General features: G+C 43.7%; 1 protein-coding gene across 5 annotated transcripts; it reads right to left on the minus strand.

Moving 5' to 3' along the window:
* Positions 1 to 433: 433 nt before the first annotated feature.
* Positions 434 to 13,608, minus strand: slc39a6 (solute carrier family 39 member 6). 5 transcript variants are annotated; one of them, XM_079173957.1, is made up of 13 exons: positions 10,754 to 10,899; positions 9,162 to 9,345; positions 8,361 to 8,952; positions 7,936 to 8,092; positions 7,666 to 7,764; positions 7,409 to 7,578; positions 6,715 to 6,918; positions 6,287 to 6,380; positions 5,710 to 6,096; positions 4,967 to 5,047; positions 4,607 to 4,797; positions 3,691 to 3,820; positions 2,722 to 2,847 (listed from the first exon to the last, which is right to left on the minus strand). In XM_079173957.1, the coding sequence occupies exons 2-12, from the start codon at positions 9,341 to 9,343 to the stop codon at positions 3,698 to 3,700; spliced, it is 2,280 nt and encodes a 759-aa protein (XP_079030083.1). In that variant the 5' UTR covers positions 9,344 to 9,345; positions 10,754 to 10,899; the 3' UTR covers positions 2,722 to 2,847; positions 3,691 to 3,697. The 5 variants fall into 5 exon arrangements, with proteins under 5 accessions (XP_079030081.1, XP_079030080.1, XP_079030082.1 ...); XM_079173955.1 differs by lacking the exons at positions 3,691 to 3,820; positions 10,754 to 10,899 and adding an exon at positions 13,539 to 13,608 and having other exon boundaries at positions 434 to 2,847; XM_079173954.1 differs by lacking the exons at positions 3,691 to 3,820; positions 10,754 to 10,899 and adding an exon at positions 11,107 to 11,212 and having other exon boundaries at positions 434 to 2,847.
* Positions 13,609 to 23,611: the final 10,003 nt, after the last annotated feature.

The raw sequence follows: 23,611 nt of genomic DNA on the forward strand, positions 1-23,611 counted from the left end.
TGTGTACTTTTACTTCATAAAGCTGATTATACAGGTGCAGCACAATAAGGTGTCAGTTAAATGAAACAAAGATGTCTTTACTCATCAAATGTTTCGGGGTTTCTACCTTTTCTTCATGTTGTGAATATTTTCCACTTATCGAGTAGAAACGTAAAGAAAAAAAGGAAGAAAACAACCGAATGTTCACAAGATGCACGTGATCTTTATTTACGTGGTTTAAGTTTGACGTGTTCGATCGTGAAGTTAGAAACGTTCCTCGTGAATGTTTGATGCAGATCTCCTGTTTGTAAAGACTTCATATCGTCTCATCACGTTGAAGTCGACGATCCTTTTTCACAGTTTAACACATTTTAAACCTCCAAAACAACCGCCGAGTCAAATCAGCAACTCAACAAAAAGATCAAATGAAAGTCAATAAAAAGACCATGAACTGTTCTGTTGCATTGTGGGACGTCTTTATGGTTGAATCCACCGGCTGTAGTTCCCGTCATGAACACATTCATTTCACACATTTTACATTTCGTTTTAGACAAAAACATAAAAGAAGAACTTCCTCTTGTTTCCTACACATTTGTCCAAATTGTAACTTAAATTAGATTCTTTTGGTTTGCGTTGAACTTGATGTAACAGACTCTACAAAGCCCACAAATCAAACAGACTTGTTCTGTATTGTACATTAATATATACACATAATGTACACAGTCGGTGTCTCAACTTGCTTTTATAGTTTTTTTTCAGTTGATCAACTTTTTTAAAAGGCCAGAAATTATCGACACTGAGGGAAACCTGTTTTATTGACCTAAACATCCGAGCAGTCTCCTTTTAAAGAAAAGAACGATAGTGAGAGAGAGAAATACATGGAACATTTTAAAGTGAGCTTCATGGACTTCTGTGTGTTTGAGTGATAACTACTGGTTTAAAGTCCGGGAGTAATATTGTAACAAACAGACTTTGTATTAGTTACTCTGAACACGTTAAGCTGCCACTTTAACTCGCCAACCGTAACAATAAAACAAAACATAAGTTAACAAAAATATATATAAAAAAATAAACACACTAAAGCAAACAGTCTCTCTGCTGAGTTTCCCCTTTTTGTTGCTCTTATTCTCTTCGCACTTCATTGGACAGACGTCAAATTTCACAAAGGTCGCGGCCGACCAGTCAGCGACGCTCGAGAAGAACTCGTCTGTGTTTCCGTTTCAAGTCGTGAACCGCGGTACCGTTTTAAAATGTCTCTCCAGGAAGACGTTGTTAGTTTGTAATGAAATTGATCCTCAGCACCTCTTTACACTAAGAGAAACGAGACGTCTGCCGGTGTTAGCTCTGCTGTTTGGAGCTGAGATCTAAAGCGCAGCGCTAACAGGATGCTAACAGTAAAGCACCGGGCACTAAAACACGCTGCTGTGCTGCAAAATGCCCGTCGGTACGTTTTTAAAGTGTGAAAATGAGTGAATAGGAATGTAGATGTTGAGTTTTAATCATGAAGATCTGGTCCCGGTTCAAAAAGCTTCCCAGCAGAGAACATCTGAGGCTCCAGATTAACACGATTTTGCGTCATCGCTTCCCAAATAAACAGTTTTCGACCGTACAAATGCCCTCCTCTGAAGAACCACCGAGATCATGAATACTACTTTTGCTTCCCTCTTGTTCTTCTCCAGCTAATCACACGTCAGAAATTACAAAACTCCTCTGAAATCTAACATTGGTCTGAATGGTCTACGACACGTTTTCCTTCATCAGGCTGAACCCTGAATCTGAACAGAAGATGTTAGATTTGTGATCAGGTGACCGTGAGGCAGACTTCTGATCTGCTCAGGAGAGAACTTCCTGTTTACACGACACCAGTAAAGTCTTGATACTTGAATAGCAACCTCAATCCCTCTATCAGCATTTTAAGTGATGTTAAAGTCATTTTTTAAACTGTAACAATTGTTAAAAGTGTTTCTTATGACATCATTGTCGCATTAAGCCACAACAAACAAGACTTTTCACTGTGACGAGATTACAATTAGAAACCGTTCGTCCATCAACAGAAAACATTCACTGGCTCGTTTATGAAATGTGAACGTTATGTGGTCAACTTGATCTTTTTCCATCGTTAGTCGTAAAGAGATAATCCTGCGTGCAGAGATTCATTTGGTCAAAGTTTGAAGTACCCGTCAGTCGGTAACGAAGGAACCTTTAACTGGGAGTTGTTTCCCGGTACGAGGTTGAACAAACAGTGGGGCTGTTGTGGCACGTTGTCCATCTCCTTCAATACTGATCCGGTTCGACTCAGCAGCAGAAACACGTCACATAAATAAAGAGAATTATGCAAAAAGAAAAAAAAAAGGTCAAGAGTGCTACGTAACAGTTTCCTCGTGCTGCTTTCAGGTCTTATTGGATTTATCGTAAATATGAACAAGTGACACTTGATCAAATGAGCATTTTTTTTCAAAGACTCTCAGATTTTTAACCGCAGTCCAATAAAATAAAGAACTTTGTTAGTTATTGTGCGTCGGAGCCTCAGCAGCTCATGAATGTGTCGCCGGGTCAACGTGGCAACTTCCTACATGTCTGAACCGAAGCTTCCTCCCACACCGTGTGAAAACACAAACTAAGTCCAGCTGACCGGCCTGTCTAGAACAACAAATAAAGAACAGACTACACTTCTGACGGAGACGCACGAGCAGCCGAGGGAGAAAGGCCTCTTCTTCAGTATCCCAGGTCCAGTTGGATTTTGTGTTCAAAAATGGCGATCAGCAGCATTATGCAGAAGCCCAGCAGGATGCCGGCGTTCTGGAGCAGGAAGAAGCCGCAGTGGCTGAAGCCGTGGTCCCCGGCGTCGTTGTGCAACATCTCGGGCACCTGGGAAAGAGAAACGACACACCGGTCTGTGATTGGCTCCTTAAATGACTATGTATGCAACAGTCGTTTAAACACTTTATAGTATTCTGTGTTGTTGGAAGTGTGACTTAGTAGTTTGTCTAATACACAGAATGTCTATAAAAAACAGCGGTCCACAGACCGATGGGTGACGACTACGTCCACTTCTTAGTGAACAGTCTCTGGTCCTGACTGGCTGGACTGGGAACAACCATCATCATAATGAATATATATTAATCTAATGATTTAACAAGCTGTCCTGCAGGCCAGCGGCCACAAGAGGTCAGCGTCAGACAAAGCAAGCTTCACTGTGTTTTCACAGACAGCAGCGGTTTGTGACAACTCCCCTCTCTTGTGTTTGGTTTTATAAACTTGTCATGTGAGCAAGTTTTACAGAGTTAAGAGTGTGTGTGTGTGTGTGTGTGTGTGTGTGTGTGTGTGTGTGTGTGTGTGTGTGTGTGTGTGAAGAGGCCATCTGGTGCTGAAGGCTGCTGCTCTCTGACGGCTGAGAGTCTAGAACCTGTTGAGTCGACAGAACAGATGCTGCTGACTGGATGAGGGCAGACGGAGTTTCACTTCTCCTGACTCAGCGAGGAAACAGCTGAGCATCTCTTTCTGCACCACGTACTCAGTAATGAGTAACTTCTTAAATAGTGGATCTATTCTGCCAGCAGCTCAGACTGAGTTTACATCACCTGACATTATTGCAATAATTACTATTTGTTGCTTTTCCTCCACTGTAAATGAAACCCTGCGTCTATTTGTTCTTTGCACCGACTACATGTGTTATTGTTCTACATGTTTATACAGATGTAGAAGTCCCACCTTATCTTTAGAGATCCAGATGAAACTGGTTCTTCATTCTCGTACAGTCTGAAGGCTGGTTCTTCATTCTCGTACAGTCTGAAGGCTTATTTTTGTATGTGTGGATGTTTCCACAGTGGTACGGTTCTTTCTAACGCACAGAGAAAGCCAGTCCCGTTAAACCCAGAGCCAGTCCCCGTTAAACCCAGAGCCAGTCCCCGTTTAACCCAGAGCCAGTCCCATTAAACCCAGAGCCAGTCCCCGTTTAACCCAGAGCCAGTCCCCGTTTAACCCAGAGCCAGTCCCGGTTAAACCCAGAGCCAGTCCCCGTTAAACCCAGAGCCAGTCCCCGTTAAACCCAGAGCCAGTCCCCGTTTAACCCAGAGCCAGTCCCCGTTTAACCCAGAGCCAGTCCCCATTAAACCCAGAGCCAGTCCCGTTTAACCCAGAGCCAGTCCCCATTAAACCCAGAGCCAGTCCCCATTAAACCCAGAGCCAGTCCCCATTAAACCCAGAGCCAGTCCCGTTTAACCCAGAGCCAGTCCCCGTTTAACCCAGAGCCAGTCCCCATTAAACCCAGAGCCAGTCCCCGTTAAACCCAGAGCCAGTCCCGGTTAAACCCAGAGCCAGTCCCCATTAAACCCAGAGCCAGTCCCCATTAAACCCAGAGCCAGTCCCCGTTTAACCCAGAGCCAGTCCCCGTTTAACCCAGAGCCAGTCCCCGTTTAACCCAGAGCCAGTCCCGGTTAAACCCAGAGCCAGTCCCGGTTAAACCCAGAGCCAGTCCCCGTTAAACCCAGAGCCAGTCCCCGTTAAACCCAGAGCCAGTCCCGGTTAAACCCAGAGCCAGTCCCCGTTAAACCCAGAGCCAGTCCCGGTTTAACCCAGAGCCAGTCCTGGTTTAAGTGTTCAGGTGCGAGAGGTAACGTCGACTCACCATGTCCACCAGAGCCACATACATGAAGAGTCCGGCTGTGAGGGCGAATATCCACATGGAGATGTTCTCTGCGTAGTGACCGATCAGGATACCGATCACCACGCCCAAGTAGGCCATCATGGCCGACAGCACGTTGTAGAGGATGGCCTGACGCACCGTCATACCGGCCTTCAGGAGCACCGCAAAGTCACCTGGGAAACAGAGTCAACGGTCAAAACAACGACGATGTTTCTTGCTCTACTACAACGATCAATCCTGAATACATTTAAACAAACTTATTATCAAGGTAATACTGCGATAATAAAGGCTTTTAATGTTTAAAAAGGCTTTAGGCTTGTACATTAAAGTGGAAGGTCTTACCCAACTCGTGAGGAAGCTCGTGACAGAAAACAGCCACGGATGTACTGAGACCGCTGGACAGACCCTCAGTGAAGGCAGCTCCTGCAGAGCGACGAGGACATATATTCAAACCCAGCGTCTACAGTACTACAGTACTACGATACTATATGTACTAGAACTCCTGCAGTGTGACACTAGCAGCGGGGCAGCTTACATCTTGGGGAAGTTAGGTTCAGCATTGCCCGATGGGAAAAGTCAAACTATCGTACCAGAGGCTTAGAATTATAGTATTTTGAGGGAAATCATCGTGCGCGAGTCATAATCACGAGAAAAACTAGGCGTAACTTTAGAATTTTACAAAGCATCCACGTCTTTTTCTTTACATAGCTATGATGTGTGGAGGGTATGTGACCATTGGTCTGACAATTTCAGCAATAGCACACTATAAGAACATCAAATTATGAAGTCGACGGCTGAAAACCAAGACGGACAAAACACCGAACTCAAGGCTTGAAAACATCAGTGCACAAACAAAGTGATTGCTGCTGTTGGAGACTTTACACTCTTTCTATTTTTGGATGGAGATACTTCCGGTGATAAACTTAGTTTGTGGTACTTCCCGTCTGTTGGAACAGGTATTTGGTCGACGTAACATTTAAACAAACAATCTTTCACGTTGGACTTGAGAACAGGACTTGAATCACCGTTACGCCGCCGATCCAGCAGCTCTTTGAGGTTGTGGTGCAGCAGACGGAAACACTCACCGATAGCCAGTCCGTCGCTGAAGTTGTGCAGTCCGTCTCCCATGATGACCATCCAGGCGAGCGTGGCCACGCCGGCCTGCTGGAAGTGCTCCTCCGAGTAGGAGTGGGAGTGGCTGTGTGGGTGGTGGTTCTGGGAGTGGTGGTGGTGCAGGATGTGGTGGTATTCGTGGTGGTGGTGGTTCATGCTGTCGGCCTGGCCCACCGTGTCGTGGAAGTGGGAGTGGCATTTGTTCTCGCAGTCCTCGGCGGTGTAGGCGGCGTCCACCGCCGCTCCGCCGTAACCCTGCGGCGAGACGACCAACACCTGCGGCGCCAGCATCACCTGCTCCTCCTCCAGCACGCTGCCGGAGTGGTCGCCGAACATGCCGGCACCGTTCGTCTCCACGTCTGGAGGAAGCATGGAAGTTAGTTATCGATGAGATCAAAGAGCTGGAGAGTAAGGCGTGTCCAGCTTCCAGCTATAAACTGTGTGGTTTGTTTAAAGGAGAATTTGCTGTTCCATCCCCGCCGTCTTTTGGGGTTCAGAGGGTTAAACTGTGTTTAAACATCTGGCCGTTTGTTTGGTGATGCGTCTCACCTTCGGTGGGCTTCAGGTCGTTCTCCTCCAGAGCAGACTGCTTCTCCGGATCCGCTTTGTCGTTCTGATCCCACTTCTTCTGGATCTGAAACACCTTGTTTTTATATTTCATACCGCAGGATGAGCAACCACAGCAACACGATATTAAACCTCGTGTTTAAGATACGAAATGTAACGAGAACGTAGTTTACCAAAGTCTTTCATAGTTTGTTCAGTGTAATAAAACATTAAGTGTTAAATGTTCCTTATTTTTATAATAAAAAGAGTAAACCAACAGGAGGACAGTGTCTTTGACACTTGAACTACCGTCTGTTCTAAATAAATCGCATCCTGATGTCATTACCAAACTAACCCGGGTCTGAACTGTGACTTCATAAAATGTCCTTTTGACTGCTGTTGAAATGACCAAACAAAGATCACAGTCTGACCTTCTGTTTCTTGTCCTTGTACATCTTCCCCAGCGTCAGGAAGTGTTCGATCAGGAACATGATGTAGACTCCGCTCAGCGCCGTCAGACCTTTCCACACCGCGTCCAGGTTTTCCTCCTGCTCCTCGTGGAGGTGATGTCCCCCCGAGTCCATCCCAGAGTCCTCGTGGTGGTGGTGGTGCTGGAGGTGGTGGCCTCCCTGAGACTGAAGCCCCCACAGATATGAAACACACAAACAGACTGATGAACCTGAACCCACCATTGTCTGGACTTTGGGGCCACCCTCTCTGTATTTAGGAGTCAAACCCGTCAACATCTGGTGATCTGAGCACTTATTGGGAGTCGGTGTGGACAAAGAAACCTGAACGAGGTGATCTGAGACGGAGTATCGAGATCAGTGAATGTCTGGTCACATTGGTCATCTTGTTTACTTATTCTCACGTCCTATAGTCATTGAACTATTCACATGTTTGTCTAACGATAGTGTTTTTACAGCGTCTGGCTGTGATAAACGGTGTCGTTTTGGCGATTGTTGAAAGAAAACATGCTGTTTCACACCTTAAAGAGGGTTTTTTGGGGGTTCGGCGGGTTAAAGTGCTTCAGGACAAAACTTTAAATCTGACCCCGACATGCTGATGACGGGAGGACGTGCGTCGTCCCGTGGTAAAGAGGAAGCGGGCGCCGCGCTGACTCACGTGGGGGATGAGGTGAAGGAAGGCGTCGCCGCTCAGCGAGCCGACCGCCAGCGCCACCAAGAAGCTGAGGAGGAACTTGAAGAAGACGGTGTTCATGAGCGGGATGAGGACGACGCCGAGCAGAGACAGCAGGCTGATGACCGTGATGGAGAGGAACCCTCCGACCCACGCTGCAACGCACACATCGCTTAACTTCTCCACAAACATACACGCCGCATAAACTTCTCTCCACAGATTTGAGTCTTTCGCCGTCTTACCTATCGCGATGTTTTTGGCACTTTCTCCACCGGAGCGTTCCCCGTGGTCGTGGGCCGAGTTGTTGCGGTCACCGTGGTGGTCGTGACCGTGTTCATGGTCTAGAAAATGAGGAGCGGGATTAAACAAATCCAGTTCGATCACATCAATGTACCAAACGTAGAAGCTGGGTTGGACAACACACTGCACACATGTTGCTGATGTCTGAACGTCGTCTTCCTACTTACGTGACACGTGAACATAAGTTTTAGTTTCAACAAACGGACTCGTACCTCCCCCCTCGTGTTCCGCAGGACCTCCGTGCAGGATGCACGCTCCGCCGTCTATCTGGCTGAGGAGGGCGGGGCAGAGGAAGCTGAAGTCGGCGAGCGTCACCCCCCCCTCCTGAGACATCCCGTGTGACGAGAGGATGCTGGAGGCGTTCTGACACTGCAGGGAAAACAACAACAACAACAACAACGGGACTCATTCAGGAGACAACGATACTTATATGAACAGTCATTGTAGGTCCTAGTGGTACTGGAGTTCACTACTTGGCCACCAACGTTTTTGCATGAACCAAATATTGAATATTACGGAATATGGTTAACGATAAACTGCGATGGGGTCAGTACGGATCCATTACGGTCCGTTAAACCACTATCAATGACCCCGATTTCTTTATTTGAACACTGGTGAGTTAAGCAGTTTGTCGTACCTCCACACTCGCCACACTTCGGTTGTGGGGAAGATCCTGGTTCATGTGGTCGTGATCATGATCGTGGTCGTGATCATGATCGTGGTCGTGCCCGTGGTCCCCCCTGCTGACTGCAGCTGCCTGAGTCTGGCTCTCGGTGACCAGTCTGGCAGCAGACGCTCTGGTGGTTTCCGCCCCAGTAGGACCGGGTGGTCCCAGGCTGCCGTCTTGTCTCTTATTAACCTCATCTGATCTCGCCATCAGCTGGGCGCTGTACACCGCCGTGATGCCGACCTCCTGCGCCGCCGTGGTCTTCTTGTCGTGCAGGTTGTGGTGGATGTCCTGACCTTTGGAGACTTCAGAGGACTTTGGAAACTTCCCGTGCTGCGAAGGTTCGGCATGTTTCTGGGGGTGCGAGTTGTTGTGGTGGTCGTCTTCGTGGAGGTGGTGGTGGCGGTGGCCTCCCTGGTGTTGGTGGTGGTGGTGGTGATGGTTCTGATGGTGGCCCGGTTGCTCGTGATGTTGCACCATAACAGTCCTGATGCGATCCAACCCCACGTTCTGTAAGAGACGCTTCAAACCGGCCAGAGAGATGGTGCCGTTTTCTCCATATCTGTTCGGTTTCATTCAAACAATAATCATCAGTCTTTGAACAAGTGACCACTAAACTGTTTAATGTACAAGAATATCTAAATCCTACCAAAAGCTTCAAGTGATTCCTTCAAAATGTGGAGTTCAGGTTTTAATCACGTTTTAAAAAAGCAAAGCAGACCGAGCTAAATGTGAAGTTCTGTACGGTCCGGTGCGTTGACACGAGCTCACCTGTTGAACAGAGCCTCCAGGTGTTTCCTCTGGCTCTGCTCGGCTCTCTGCGAGTCGACCGCGGCCGACAGTGAACGCACCGCGCCGGCCGTCTGCGTGGCGGACGGGCCGCAGTCGGAGCCGGACGTCCCGACGCCGCCGGACAAACTCACGGCGACGAGAAACACCAACGCCAACATCATCTCTGCCGAGAAAACAAGAACATCTGTGAGTCTGCAACTAACGCTTTTACAAGCAGAAATACCAACCATTCACTGCTTCTGTCTGTGTTATAACAGTGAACTTTATCTACAGCACACTGAGGGACAACGTCACAGGACTGTGACTGATGCTTATTCAGAGAAAAAGACAGATTACCATGAACAAGCTCAGCTCAGTGTTCCTTTCTGTTGACTCAGTTAATAACCAAAAAGCAACAAACGAGGTCGTGTTTTACTGTCAATAATGAACCAACTCATCCTCTGAGCTCCAGTTCAAACAGAAAACTGGACGCGACTGAGAAGAGAAACGGAGACTCAAGAATAAAGAGAATAAATTACAGTTTATATATATATATAACACAAAGGCTCAAGATCACAGAACAGGAACGTGATGGCCTTCATTTAACTGTTATTTTAACTGTTCGGACACTTACGTTAAATTAAAAGTTCTACAATACTTCATTCAAAGTAAATGTCTTGCATTCAAAAACGTATACAGCGGTTTATCCAGCAAATGTACGAATTATACAATTGTTATATACTTGTTATATAATTGACTTGTAACAGAGTATTTCTACACTGTTGTATTGCTACGTTTACTTTAGTTAAAGATGGGAGTACTTCTACCACCTCTGGTCAATTTAAAGACCATCAAAATAAATAAAATAAAATAAAGATAGTGAAGATAATAACTTGTACAAACAAGACAACAACCTGGTGTGTAAGAAGATACTGAAACACTTGAGTATGTTGTTTTCAAAAACACTTCAAGTGAAACTTTGAGGTACTTGTACTTTATATTTGATCCTACTTTATACAACTATACTCCACACGGCATGAATTAGTACTTTTTACAGCGGTGGGTAGTCGTTACTTGTGCAGATAAAATATGATGTATCGTTATAAAAGTACATGAAACAGAATATTCAACGTGCAGAATTAGTGTATCACATTTGTTTGAAACGTGATCAAAAAGTAATTACGATGTAACGAGTTACATTATGTTGATGAAGTAATTAAAATAGCTACATATAGTAACTGTAACTTATTCCATCTTTAGGTGACGCAAACAGGAAACAATGTCGCCCGGTTCGTCTGATGTGAAGCCGAACTGAAGAGCAGCTGCTCACTATGATGGATCCTCTTCATGTGATTTCATGTTAAACTCACAGGTTTCTGATGGAGTTTAATATTAAACTCACATGATTGTGAACGAGGTCTGGTCTCTGGTGCAGAGTTAGAACAGAACCAGCTCAGGGTTCCCGGATGTTTATTTTAGAAACATTACACGGCTCGTTAATAATACCGCCACTCAGCTCACCGTTATTAATCAACAATGCACGAACACTGCACAGTGTTCAGTGTGCGGGGTTAGCTCGTGACGGTTCTCACCTCCTCTGCTCGGTTTAGAGCTCCGACGCTGACAGATGGCACGAGCCAGGTGGCTTCGGGCCCTCGTGCTGCCGCCCACGCGCCGCCTTGTTAAAGTTTAATAATAATATCACACCGTGAACATCTTAAAACCCTTCTCCCGGCGGCACAACCGGTGTGTGTGCGTTCGATCCCAGAGGAGAAACGCACTCGGTGGAGGTAAACAGTAACACGTTGGTGTTGTGCGCTCTGCACCAAGCTCGGTGCCGTGTGCACAAAAGACGGAAACAACCCGGAAGCTGAGGAGCGGACATGCTTCACGGTATCACACCAACAAAGAAGAAGAAGAAGACGATGAAGACGCCTTTACTTACGGTGAAGTGATGCTATTTTAATATCCTCTTCGGTTGATGTAAGAACGTCTCGCGCTACTCTCCGGTCCGGTTAATGAATGAATGAGAGAGAGTGTGTGTGTGTGTGTGTGTGTGTGTGTGTGTGTGTGTGTGTGTGTGTGTGTGTGTGTGTGTGTGTGTGTGTGTGTGCGCCTCCTTCAGGGGCTGTCGGAACAATTAGTTGCGAACCAAAGAGAGGGAGAACAGGAGGGGATCACGTTGATTATATGGGGATATTTTCATCATCAAGTCTAACTTTTCATGTTTTTTTTAAATTATTTGTTGCTGGTGGAAATGCTTCCATAGCTTTTCATTCATATGTATCTGTCTGTGTCTGTTTGTTAACCGAGCTAGAAGAAGTATTCAGATCCTTTACTGCAGTACAAGTACTAGTGAAAGTACTCATTCAAACCTCTACTTAAATATAAGTATGTCAGTATTATCAGCTAAATGCAGTTAAAGTGAAAGTGTTGATAAACTGTGTCTGGGTTAGTTTCACTGCTGTGGAAGCTTTAAACTCATTAAAGCTGCAAAAAAACATGAAACAAATTCAACATTCAATAGAACGACAAGCAGACCGTCCAGACCGATCCTCTATGTGAACCAGTCTCAGTGTAGACCTGATCCTCTATGTGAACCAGTCTCAGTGTAGTCCTGATCCTCTATGTGAACCAGTCTCAGTGTAGTCCTGATCCTCTATGTGAACCAGTCTCAGTGTAGACCTGATCCTCTATGTGAACCAGTCTCAGTGTAGACCTGATCCTCTATATGAACCAGTCTCAGTGTAGACCTGATCCTCTATGTGAACCAGTCTCAGTGTAGACCTGATCCTCTATATGAACCAGTCTCAGTGTAGTCCTGATCCTCTATGTGAACCAGTCTCAGTGTAGACCTGATCCTCTATGTGAACCAGTCTCAGTGTAGCCCTGATCCTCTATGTGAACCAGTCTCAGTGTAGACCTGATCCTCTATATGAACCAGTCTCAGTGTAGACCTGATCCTCTATGTGAACCAGTCTCAGTGTAGTCCTGATCCTCTATGTGAACCAGTCTCAGTGTAGACCTGATCCTCTATGTGAACCAGTCTCAGTGTAGACCTGATCCTCTATGTGAACCAGTCTCAGTGTAGTCCTGATCCTCTATGTGAACCAGTCTCAGTGTAGACCTGATCCTCTATGTGAACCAGTCTCAGTGTAGACCTGATCCTCTATGTGAACCAGTCTCAGTGTAGACCTGATCCTCTATGTGAACCAGTCTCAGTGTAGTCCTGATCCTCTATATGAACCAGTCTCAGTGTAGACCTGATCCTCTATGTGAACCAGTCTCAGTGTAGTCCTGATCCTCTATATGAACCAGTCTCAGTGTAGACCTGATCCTCTATATGAACCAGTCTCAGTGTAGACCTGATCCTCTATATGAACCAGTCTCAGTGTAGACCTGATCCTCTATGTGAACCAGTCTCAGTGTAGACCTGATCCTCTATGTGACACCACGCTGCTGGAGACCCAGGACGTATAGCTGGACCTGCTGGAGTGAAGGGAGTCGCGGGAGAACCAGAACCAGGACTGAGAGGGTTCAGACTGTCGGACCTGCTGCAGTAACATGAGAGGTTTTCTAAAGAGACAACCAGAGACACTGAGAGCTCACTTTTTTCCGAGGAGGACTTGAAGGCAACGCGTGAGGAGATGCTGTGGAGGAGGACACGTGAAGCATGTGACTGAGCTTTGGTGTCATGTGACAGCGCTGCAGGACCCAGTCCCTGAGGAGACGAGGAGACGAGGAGACGAGGATTAGTGAGCAGAGCTGTGGGAACTCCCAACGCTAGTCTGGTTTCATAGAAGTACTTGTACTTACAACGTTGTACTTCTGCTCCATCTCAGAGGGAGATATTGTACTTTTGACTGCACTACATTTATATCATATCTTTTGATCATATTTCCCTGATTACATATACTTATATACTTGTACTGAGGTATTTTCACAGTGTGGTACTGTTACTGCTTTAAAGAGTACTTTCCTCTCAAACATCCACTTAAAGAGCTTCTGAACATGTGGACATGCTCTCTGTTTACTCTCCATCTGAGAGGACAGTGAACGCACCGTGACTACTGGAGCAGCTGAACACGTCTCTAATCGAGCCCTACGAACCAAACCGTGGTTACGTTCTCCTGTTTGTTCTCTTTAGTCTTTATAAAAACACATGAAGTTCAGCCAGCGTATCTCTACGATATATAATCCATATGGAAGCTAAGAAGATGTCGCCTCGGGGCCGAGTGTTTCTTCGGTTTATTATACCTGTTAAACATTCACTGTTGGTCTTTCACAGTAACGTCAACATCATGAGAAAGATCCTTTAAACACACACCTTTTAAATGGATGATGTGAACTTTAAGGAGCCTACAGGACTGAACTCACCCTGCCCCGAGGTTTCCTTCCTCCTCCTGAAGCTGCTCCCTGGATCAGGACTGACTGGGTCAACATGCAGGTCTTCACCTGATCCTCACATGATCACAAGAAGCTGGGAGCTCCTGGGACCCGGCCCTCAAGGACAACATTGGTTCTGGTGGGTGTGTTTCTGTTTTTGTACTGAACGTCACGCAGCTTCGCTTTAACTTCCCACAGCCAGTGGACAATAGAGTCCCTTCAGTAGTTCTGTTTTCTGTTTTAAATCACTTTTAGGAACTTAAAAATCACAGTTTAGCTGTTGGAAGAAACTATCAGTTACTCCAGTAATATAAGTACACTCTTGGATACTTTGTGCTACTTTATACTTCTGCTCCTCTCAAGGTTACAAGGTTGTGTTATTGTCAACCAAATGCAGACTGCACAAACACAAACACACGTATGTTATCAGGTGGATGGTTTTAGGAGGCTCAACCGGAGGAAAGCAGCTGATCTGAAGTCTGCATCTCTTTGCAGACAGCAGCAGAGTGAACAGGGATGTTTCCAACCAATCACAAGCATCGTGTGAGTCGTGTGTCATGATGCAAACAAAGGAACACAAAGAAACACGCTTTATTCTAGACCTTCTCTTTGTGGACACTTTGTGTCTCTGTGAAGACACTTTGTGTCTCTGTGAGGACACTTTGTGTCTGTGTGAGGACACTTTGTGTGTCTTTGTGGACACTTTGTGTCTCTGTGAGGACACTTTGTGTGTCTTTGAGGACACTTTGTGTGTCTGTGAGGACACTGTGTGTCTTTGAGGACACTTTGTGTCTCTGTGAGGACACTTTGTGTCTCTTTGTGGACATTTAGCTTCTCTGTGAGGACACTTTGTGTGTCTTTGAGGACACTTTGTGTCTCTTTGTGGACACTTTGTGTCTCTTTGTGGACACTGTGTCTCTGTGAGGACACTTTGTGTCTCTTTGTGGACATTTAGCGTCTCTGTGAGGACACTTTGTGTGTCTTTGAGGACACTTTGTGTCTCTGTGAGGACACTTTGTGTCTCTTTGTGGACATTTAGCGTCTCTGTGAGGACACTTTGTGTGTCTTTGAGGACACTTTGTGTCTCTTTGTGGACACTGTGTCTCTGTGAGGACACTTTGTGTCTGTGTGAGGACACTTTGTGTCTCTTTGTGGACACTTTGTGTCTCTTTGTGGACACTTTGTGTCTCTTTGAGGACACTTTGTGTCTCTTTGAGGACACTTTGTGTGTCTTTGAGGACACTTTGTGTCTCTGTGAGGACACTTTGTGTCTCTTTGTGGACACTTTGTGTCTCTTTGAGGACACTTTGTGTGTCTTTGAGGACACTTTGTGTGTCTGTGAGGACACTGTGTGTCTTTGAGGACACTTTGTGTCTCTGTGAGGACACTTTGTGTGTCTTTGAGGACACTTTGTGTCTCTGTGAGGACACTTTGTGTCTCTTTGTGGACATTTAGCGTCTCTGTGAGGACACTTTGTGTGTCTTTGAGGACACTTTGTGTCTCTGTGAGGACACTTTGTGTCTCTTTGTGGACATTTAGCGTCTCTGTGAGGACACTTTGTGTGTCTTTGAGGACACTTTGTGTCTCTTTGTGGACACTTTGTGTCTCTTTGTGGACACTGTGTCTCTGTGAGGACACTTTGTGTCTCTTTGTGGACATTTAGCGTCTCTGTGAGGACACTTTGTGTGTCTTTGAGGACACTTTGTGTCTCTGTGAGGACACTTTGTGTCTCTTTGTGGACATTTAGCGTCTCTGTGAGGACACTTTGTGTGTCTGTGAGGACACTTTGTGTCTCTTTGTGGACACTGTGTCTCTGTGAGGACACTTTGTGTCTGTGTGAGGACACTTTGTGTGTCTTGTTCTTTCAAGAGGTTTGTTTTATTTATATATATATATATATATATATATATATATATATATATATATCTGGTCCTGAACCAGTCTCAGTGTAGTCCTGATCCTCTATATGAACCAGTCTCAGTGTAGTCCTGATCCTCTATATGACACCACGCTGCTGGAGACCCAGGACGTATAGCTGGACCTGCTGGAGTGAAGGGAGTCGCGGGAGAACCAGAACCAGGACTGAGAGGGTTCAGACTGTCGGACCTGCTGCAGTAACATGAGAGGTTTTCTAAAGAGACAACCAGAGACACTGAGAGCTCACTTTTTTCCGAGGAGGACTTGAAGGCAACGCGTGAGGAGATGCTGTGGAGGAGGACACGTGAAGCATGTGACTGAGCTTTGGTGTCATGTGACAGCGCTGCCAGGACCCAGTCCCTGAGGAGACGAGGAGACGAGGAGACGAGGATTAGTGAGCAGAGCTGTGGGAACTCCCAACGCTAGTTTGGTTTCATAGAAGTACTTGTACTTACAACGTTGTACTTCTACTCCATCACACTGTGTGTCTCTTTGTGGACATTTTGTGTCTCTTTGTGGACATTTTGTGTCTCTTTGAGGACACTTTGTGTCTCTTTGTGGTTGGTGTCTCTTTCAGTGACATATTGTAGGTGAAGGTCAGGGGGGCTCCTGACTCTTTGGGCCCCTGGTCCTGAGCCCTGTTGGCCCGTTCAGCGGTCCATCTATGGTAGTACTTGTACTGTAGTACTTGTACTGTACTTGTATCAGAGTATTTAACACTGTGGTATTAACTGGAGTAGTACTTTACGTCTACACAAGGGGGCGACCTTTTACAACAAACTGAACAAAGAAAGAAATGCTGCTTCTGCTGCTGACAATAAAATCACATTATTATTAATTCTCATGCAACAATGTCCCTCAAAAATATATATTTATATATATTTTTGATTAATATATATTTATATATATTTTTATGGGACTTTTCTTTAATCCAGATATTTTGTAAAATCTAGGATAATATGGACCGTTATTTAAATTCACAGCAAGGAGCTTTTTAAGTCTAAATAAGAAACTTAACACATAAAACAGCTTTCATGTTTCACTGTCTTGACTAAAGATAATAAATAAAGAAAATTAAGTTTCTTCGGCACTTATTGTTTTTCTGCGGAAAATGTCAAACGACCCACTTCCTGTTAAAATACAGACGATTGCGTCGGCGGTTATCACCTCACAGAGAAATGTTCGTCTGTCAGAGAGTTTCATCCACTTCTATACAGTATTTATATATATATATATATATATATATATATATATATATATATATATATACTGTTAATGTTCAGTGGTTTTATTTTTTCTCATCATAACAGAAAACTTGATCTTTGCACAGAATAAACGATGAGTCACAGTTACAAACATCTGCTTGTAAATTTATTCAGTTTTTAATATCAAGTGACAAGAAGCCCGTATGTCTTCACTACATTTATTTAAATACTGTACTCGAGTATCAGTTGGAGGTACTTGTACTTTACTTGAGTGGGCTGTTCTAATTGTATTCATTTAGTCACATACAAATGAAACATTTAAGAATAGTCTTTCTGCTTTATGTCTTTCTGCAGGAATACTCTTCACCAAAACTCTTTTTTTTAAATTTAGAAACCAAAGTGTCACCTGTCAATTAAACAGTGACGTCATCTTTTTCCGTTGAATTAATGATCGTTAACTTTATTACTGAGAGTTCGTGGAAACAGTAAAAGCTTCACATTTCTCACTTGTTCATAAACAAACAAAAGGAAGAAAACAACAAATCCAATAATGAAAGCAGAATAAGACTCTGAGGGGGGGCAGTGAGAATAAATAGCTTATAGCCGTAAGTAGATTCTGAAGAAATCCTCCTTCTGTTATTTGTTTCACTGATGTCAGTCTGTCAGCTCTCGAGATAATCATCACTTCTATCTAACCTCCCGAGTTCTTACCGTCTTACAAGTTCTTACACTATTTCTGATTTTAAACAAACGTCTCATTTAGTTTGGTGTTGTTGTCTAAAGCTAACTGTTGGTGTTGTTGTCTAAAGCTAACTGTTGGTGTTGTTGTCTAAACCTAACTGTTGGTGTTGTTGTCTAAAGCTAACTGTTGGTGTTGTTGTCTAAAGCTAACTGTTGGTGTTGTTGTCTAAAGCTAACTGTTGGTGTTGTTGTCTAAAGCTAACTGTTGGTGTTGTTGTCTAAAGCTAACTGTTGGTGTTGTTGTCTAAAGCTAACTGTTGGTGTTGTTGTCTAAAGCTAACTGTTGGTGTTGTTGTCTAAACCTAACTGTTGGTGTTGTTGTCTAAAGCTAACTGTTGGTTTTGTTGTCTAAAGCTAACTGTTGGTGTTGTTGTCTAAAGCTAACTGTTGGTGTTGTTGTCTAAACCTAACTGTTGGTGTTGTTGTCTAAAGCTAACTGTTGGTGTTGTTGTCTAAAGCTAACTGTTGGTGTTGTTGTCTAAAGCTAACTGTTGGTGTTGTTGTCTAAAGCTAACTGTTGGTGTTGTTGTCTAAAGCTAACTGTTGGTGTTGTTGTCTAAACCTAACTGTTGGTGTTGTTGTCTAAACCTAACTGTTGGTTTAGTACCTTAAACCTGTCCTGATGATGATTATTCAGATATACTCAGTTTCCTCCAGTCGTTCACACTCATTATCATCACAGCTTTTAGCTGAAATTGTCCGCCCACGCATGTTGTTTCTTGTATTTTTTTTACCTCTGTCCTGCTCTTAAGAAATGCACTTAATATGTAAACGAGTCAAACAATTATTCCACTCAGTGATTCAGAAGCAGGCGGTGAAATGTGCTGCCATCAAGCGTGATCCTCAGGCCTGTCTCCGTCTTCTGTTTCAATTCAAAAGGTTCCAGGAAACGTGTTAACGTTTGAATTAATTTAAACTTTATTCATCCCAATAAGGCCAATAAGAGGAGACTCAGTTCTGTTCATCATGTTTTCTGGGCCTCTGATGAAGCTCTCCACCCACCTTATTACCAGACAACATCTATTTCTCTGATCCATGGTTACGTTCCTTATAGGTCAACACTGAATTGACTCCAGGCAACATGTTGGGGGGTCAGATCAATACGAGCTGCTTCGGTAAGCTCGGTCTCTGATCAATAGCTCAGTGGATCAATTGTCACCAGGAGGAAGATTCAGGGAGAGCCGGAGGGAGGAGGGGGGGTGCAGGTTTGGGTGGTCTGAGGAGGACGGGGGGTGCAGGTTTGGGTGGTGCTGGTCTGAGGAGGGGGGGGTGAAGGTTTGGGTGGTGCTGGTCTGAGGAGGGGGGGTGGAGGTTTGGGTGGTGTGAGTAAATCCTTCTGTACTGAAGGATTAAACCTTCTTCGGTCCACTTCATTATACGACCGACAGCCCGATGGAGAGATCAATAAACGGTGATCAATGAAGCGACGAGGTGGAGAGCAAAGCATGATGGGAAACGGTGTGCTGTGTTAGAAGAGACAGACGGTCACAGAATGATTCATTAACATTAATCACAGATTTTAGAAAAAAGATGTATCAACATTTTTGTAAATTAATGATGATGTAATAATAATATGAAACACTACCACCTTTGTCCACAGGGACCGCCAAAAACAACACAAGAAAGTTCCTCGTAGTGACTTTAAATAAAATGAATGAATCTGTTAGCTGCAGCTGTGAGACTGATTCTCTGAAAGATCCAACATGGATTCCTCATTCCTGTTGTAATTAAAGCCAAATCTAATGGATTAAAAACGTCGTTGTTCAACCCACACCATCATTCAGTAGATCGAAGTGAAATCAAAGGTGAGGTTATAAACCTCTGTGCCTCATCTTGATTACATTTGATTATTTTACATGAGCTCCTTTGTGATGGGACCGTCTGGAGGAGGAGACGTGGCTCCTTTTGAGATTCATGCTTTCAGCTGTAGATGAGCTCGGCTCTGAGGTGACAGACGGAGAGAGAAGACGCTTTCTGTTCACGAGGCCGGAGGAACAAGTTGAATTATCTGTTTAAAGTCGATGAGATAAGAGGGATGCAAATCACTTTCATTTAAAATCTGTTTCCATGGTGTTGTGACCTAGAACTCTCTTAGTTTTACTGTTTTTAATCAAGAAAATGTGTTTTTTTTAACCACGATGGAGCAACGGTGGTAACGTCAGCTGTGCCTCTTGGTTCGGTGATCAATATATCTGAATCCCTCCTTCAATACTCTCCTCTGTTCTTTGATTAAGAGAATACAGTCATGTCTGGTCGTTTGTTCTTCGCCTTTATTCATCGTTTTAAATCGTCGTTACTGAGTTTGAGACTAAATAAGTACCAGATATTTAAAAAAAAGAGGTAACCAGCGTAACATTTCAACTGTTTACTCACCCTGTTTTTGTGTTTTACGGTTCTTTAAAGTGAAGTCAAAGCTTCATGTGTTAAAGCTGCATTCTCTCTAGTGTCCACCAGGGGGCGACTCCTCTGGTTGTATAGAAGTCTATGAGAAAATGACTCTACTTCTCTCTTGATTTATTACCTCAGTAAACATTGTAAACATGAGTTTATGGTCTCAATCTCTAGTTTCAAGTCTTCTTCAATACAGCATGATGTTCATTTAGTAAATGATGGTCCATTTAGAGTCCTGCTTCGTCTTCATCACTTCGTCTGTTTGGGTCTAAACAATATTATTAAAGGTGCAATATGCAGCGTCGCCATGTTGAGAGCCGTTGAGAAGCAATTAAAATGCTCCCAAAGTAGTTTTGTATTAAATTAAATTTCTGTCACTTGAAGTCGTCTTGAGTTTTGGAAAATTGTAAAATATATTGTAATAATAATAAAATTCTTGACAGATTAATTAATGATGAAAATGATTCACTTAATATATATATATATATATATATATATATATATATATATATATATATATATATATATATATAGATGCATTCTTATCAATAAATTAACAAAGTTTTATTTAAAAAAAAAATCAAATGCAATTCAAAGTGTTTGATTGACACAAACAAACACGATTTAAAAAAGAAAAACATGAAGAGACTAATGCGCACTAAATTAAATTAGGAAATGAATGCAAATAAAATACAACAATGAATAGATTGATAATTAAAAAAGAGTAAAATGTTAATAAAATGAAATATCTATAAATACTAAAAACATGCATAAAAACACATGAGACATTGTATAAAAGACTAAATAATAAGAAATAATAATAAAAAAATGCAAAATCAGAATCTACAAACCGGTAACTCCAGCTGACTCCATCACTTCCATTCCACCTGTTTTACAGTGAACATTGATTTTTATCTGACGTTTCAGTTAAAATGACACTTTGAACTGCCACTAAAGCTGATTAATGACGTGCCATTTATGTATTTTATATTTCATGAACTTGCACCGTCCTTTTCTTCAGTTCATGCTCTCTGTGCAGTCTAAAGGGTCGGCCTGTTACAACGTTATTGCAGTCATTAATTATAGAGAAGAGGACTCTGGAGTCCATCGTAGCGCAATAGAAGAGGACGACACGGGGACTCAAACCCTCAACCCCGACCGTTACGTTTCACCACCAGAACAGATTCAAGGATTAAAGGAAATATTAAAGCAGCCAATGTGCTTTAAGAAAATTAAAGTGGCTGCAAACTCCCTGATAATAGACATTCTTTACATTCTTTAGGAACACACACACATCAGTTTGACTCTCTAATACCCGAATTATGGATTTATGATATTAGCCGACATAAATATAACTGACTTGATTGATTAAATCTTTGCTGGAAAACTCAACCCTCAAAAAGATCATAAAGTACTTTACAATCATGTTCTTCTGTCTTCAAGTGAAGACTTTACAATTGTTAATAAATTAGACTCACAACAACAATAATTTATTAAAATAATAAAAAATAACTTGATTTACTGCTTTTTATATCGGATTTCAACAATTAGATAAATCTGTTAACCAATCAGGAGCAGGTTGATATTTATGTGCTGAATGATTTTATCCCTTTTTAAATGGATGTCATGTCTGAGTTGTGATATGGTTAGCCTAGCTTAGCATAAAGACTGGATACAGGGGAACTCCTCTAAAGCTCAGCACGTCTGGTTGTTGTTGTTTCATGTGTCTTTGTCGTTTGTGTGTCGTAGTTTTGCGTCTTTGTAGTTGTTTTGTGTCTCTTTGTGGTACATGAGGACCATGAGGACCCATGAGGACAGATGAGGACCATGAGGACACATGAGGACCATGAGGACACATGAGGACACATGAGGACAGATGAGGACCATGAGGACACATGAGGACACATGAGGACCATGAAGACACATGAGGACCATGAGGACCCATGAGGACACATGAGGACACATGAGGACACATGAGGACCATGAAGACACATGAGGACCATGAGGACACATGAGGACACATGAGGACCCATGAGGACAGATGAGGACACATGAGGACACATGAGGACACATGAGGACACATGAGGACCATGAAGACACATGAGGACACATGAGGACACATGAGGACCATGAGGACACATGAGGACACATGAGGACCCATGAGGACAGATGAGGACACATGAGGACCATGATGACACATGAGGACACATGAGGACACATGAGGACACATGAGGACCCATGAGGACCATGAGGACAGATGAGGACAGATGAGGACACATGAGGACACATGAGGACACATGAGGACCATGAGGGCCACTCAGGACCACTGGGTCCCTAAATGGACGACATCGTGCTGTGACACATCAGAAGCAGAGACGCTGAACGTGACCTCTGTGTCGTGTATCACTTGTTCTCAGGAGAACTTCAGACGGATCTCTGAGGACGCAGATTAAATGGGCTGTGATTAGTAAAGGGTTAACCGGACCCCCTCCCCCGCTCCTCTCTGCAGCCCGCCGGATGGATTGGATTACTCGTTATCAGCAGCAGAGGGGGGGCGACCCTCCCCGGTTGAAGAGCTCCTGCTACAGATGGTGGAGGAAATTGGAGTCTGCACGCTGCGATCTGGATCAGAAATAAAAAGCCTGATACCGATCCTGTCCCCCTCAGGTGGAGGTTTCTGCTCTAATGAATGTTTGAACTGACTTTATTTTACTTCACCTCACAGGAACAAACTGGTTTCATACTTCAGTGAGTCTGTATTTCGGCTCTAACGTCGTCTCAGACGACAGACTCGGAGTCCTCCAATCCACAACAAACGCAGGAAGCCAATTAGAGATAACTATCTTGGAGCTTAATTGAATTAGTATCGCTGATTTACCATCCGTCTCTTAGGCAATGAGGCCCTGAGACCCCCCCCCCCCCCTCCATCCACTACAGCAGGCAGGCCGAGGCTGAGAGGAACCAGGCGGTCTGGAGAGGTTTTGGGTCAGTTACTGGAGCCACAACATTCACAGTTTCTCTCTCAGACGTCTGCAGAGAGAATGAATCTGAAAATGCCAACCTTGTGTTTTAGAAATAATCATGACGTGAGTCAGAGACTGCGAGGCAGAATAAAAGGTTTGCATATTTCAATATGCTGGAAGAAGTATTACTTTACTTTACTTATACTGCAATCTGACATCACTCCACTGCAAGTAAAAGTCAAACTTTACTGAAGTCAAAGTTTGTATCAGCAGAATGTAAAAGTATTGATTGATCAGCCAAAATGTTTCTGGATATTACTGCAGCATTAACGTGTGAGTTGCATTTTATGGCTGTAAACTTAGTCTGAGATGTAGTACAGTGAAAAGTACAATATGTACAAATCAATTCAGTATATTTGACATATGGAGAACTTTCCTCTTCATGTGTACTTGCATGTTCAGCTCGGACACATTCCTCACATGCTGCTCTAATTGTCTCTAATTGGTGCCAAATTACCAGATTGTTTTCTTTAAACTTCTTAGGAAATCCTTCAGGCCCGTAAAATAAACCCTTAATGAATACGTGATAGGCCCATCAGCACCAAGTAATCTGTAATTCTCTCCTTCAGACATATGGTGGGAGGAATAATCCGACAGTTAAAACCCCGAACAGGAGAACAAAGCAGATGAAGCTTAGCGAGAAATAAAGACAAAACCTCTCCAGAAGATTTAGTTCTCACCGATTCTAAATAGTTCTGGTTATTTCACTTTTATCAGATGTAGATGTCTGAATATATGAGTCTGAATATATGAGTCTGAATATATGAGTCTGAATATATGAGTCTGA

The sequence above is a fragment of the Pholis gunnellus genome (genome assembly GCF_910591455.1).
Source record: "Pholis gunnellus genome assembly, chromosome: 14".
NCBI classification, from domain to species: Eukaryota; Metazoa; Chordata; class Actinopteri; order Perciformes; family Pholidae; genus Pholis; species Pholis gunnellus.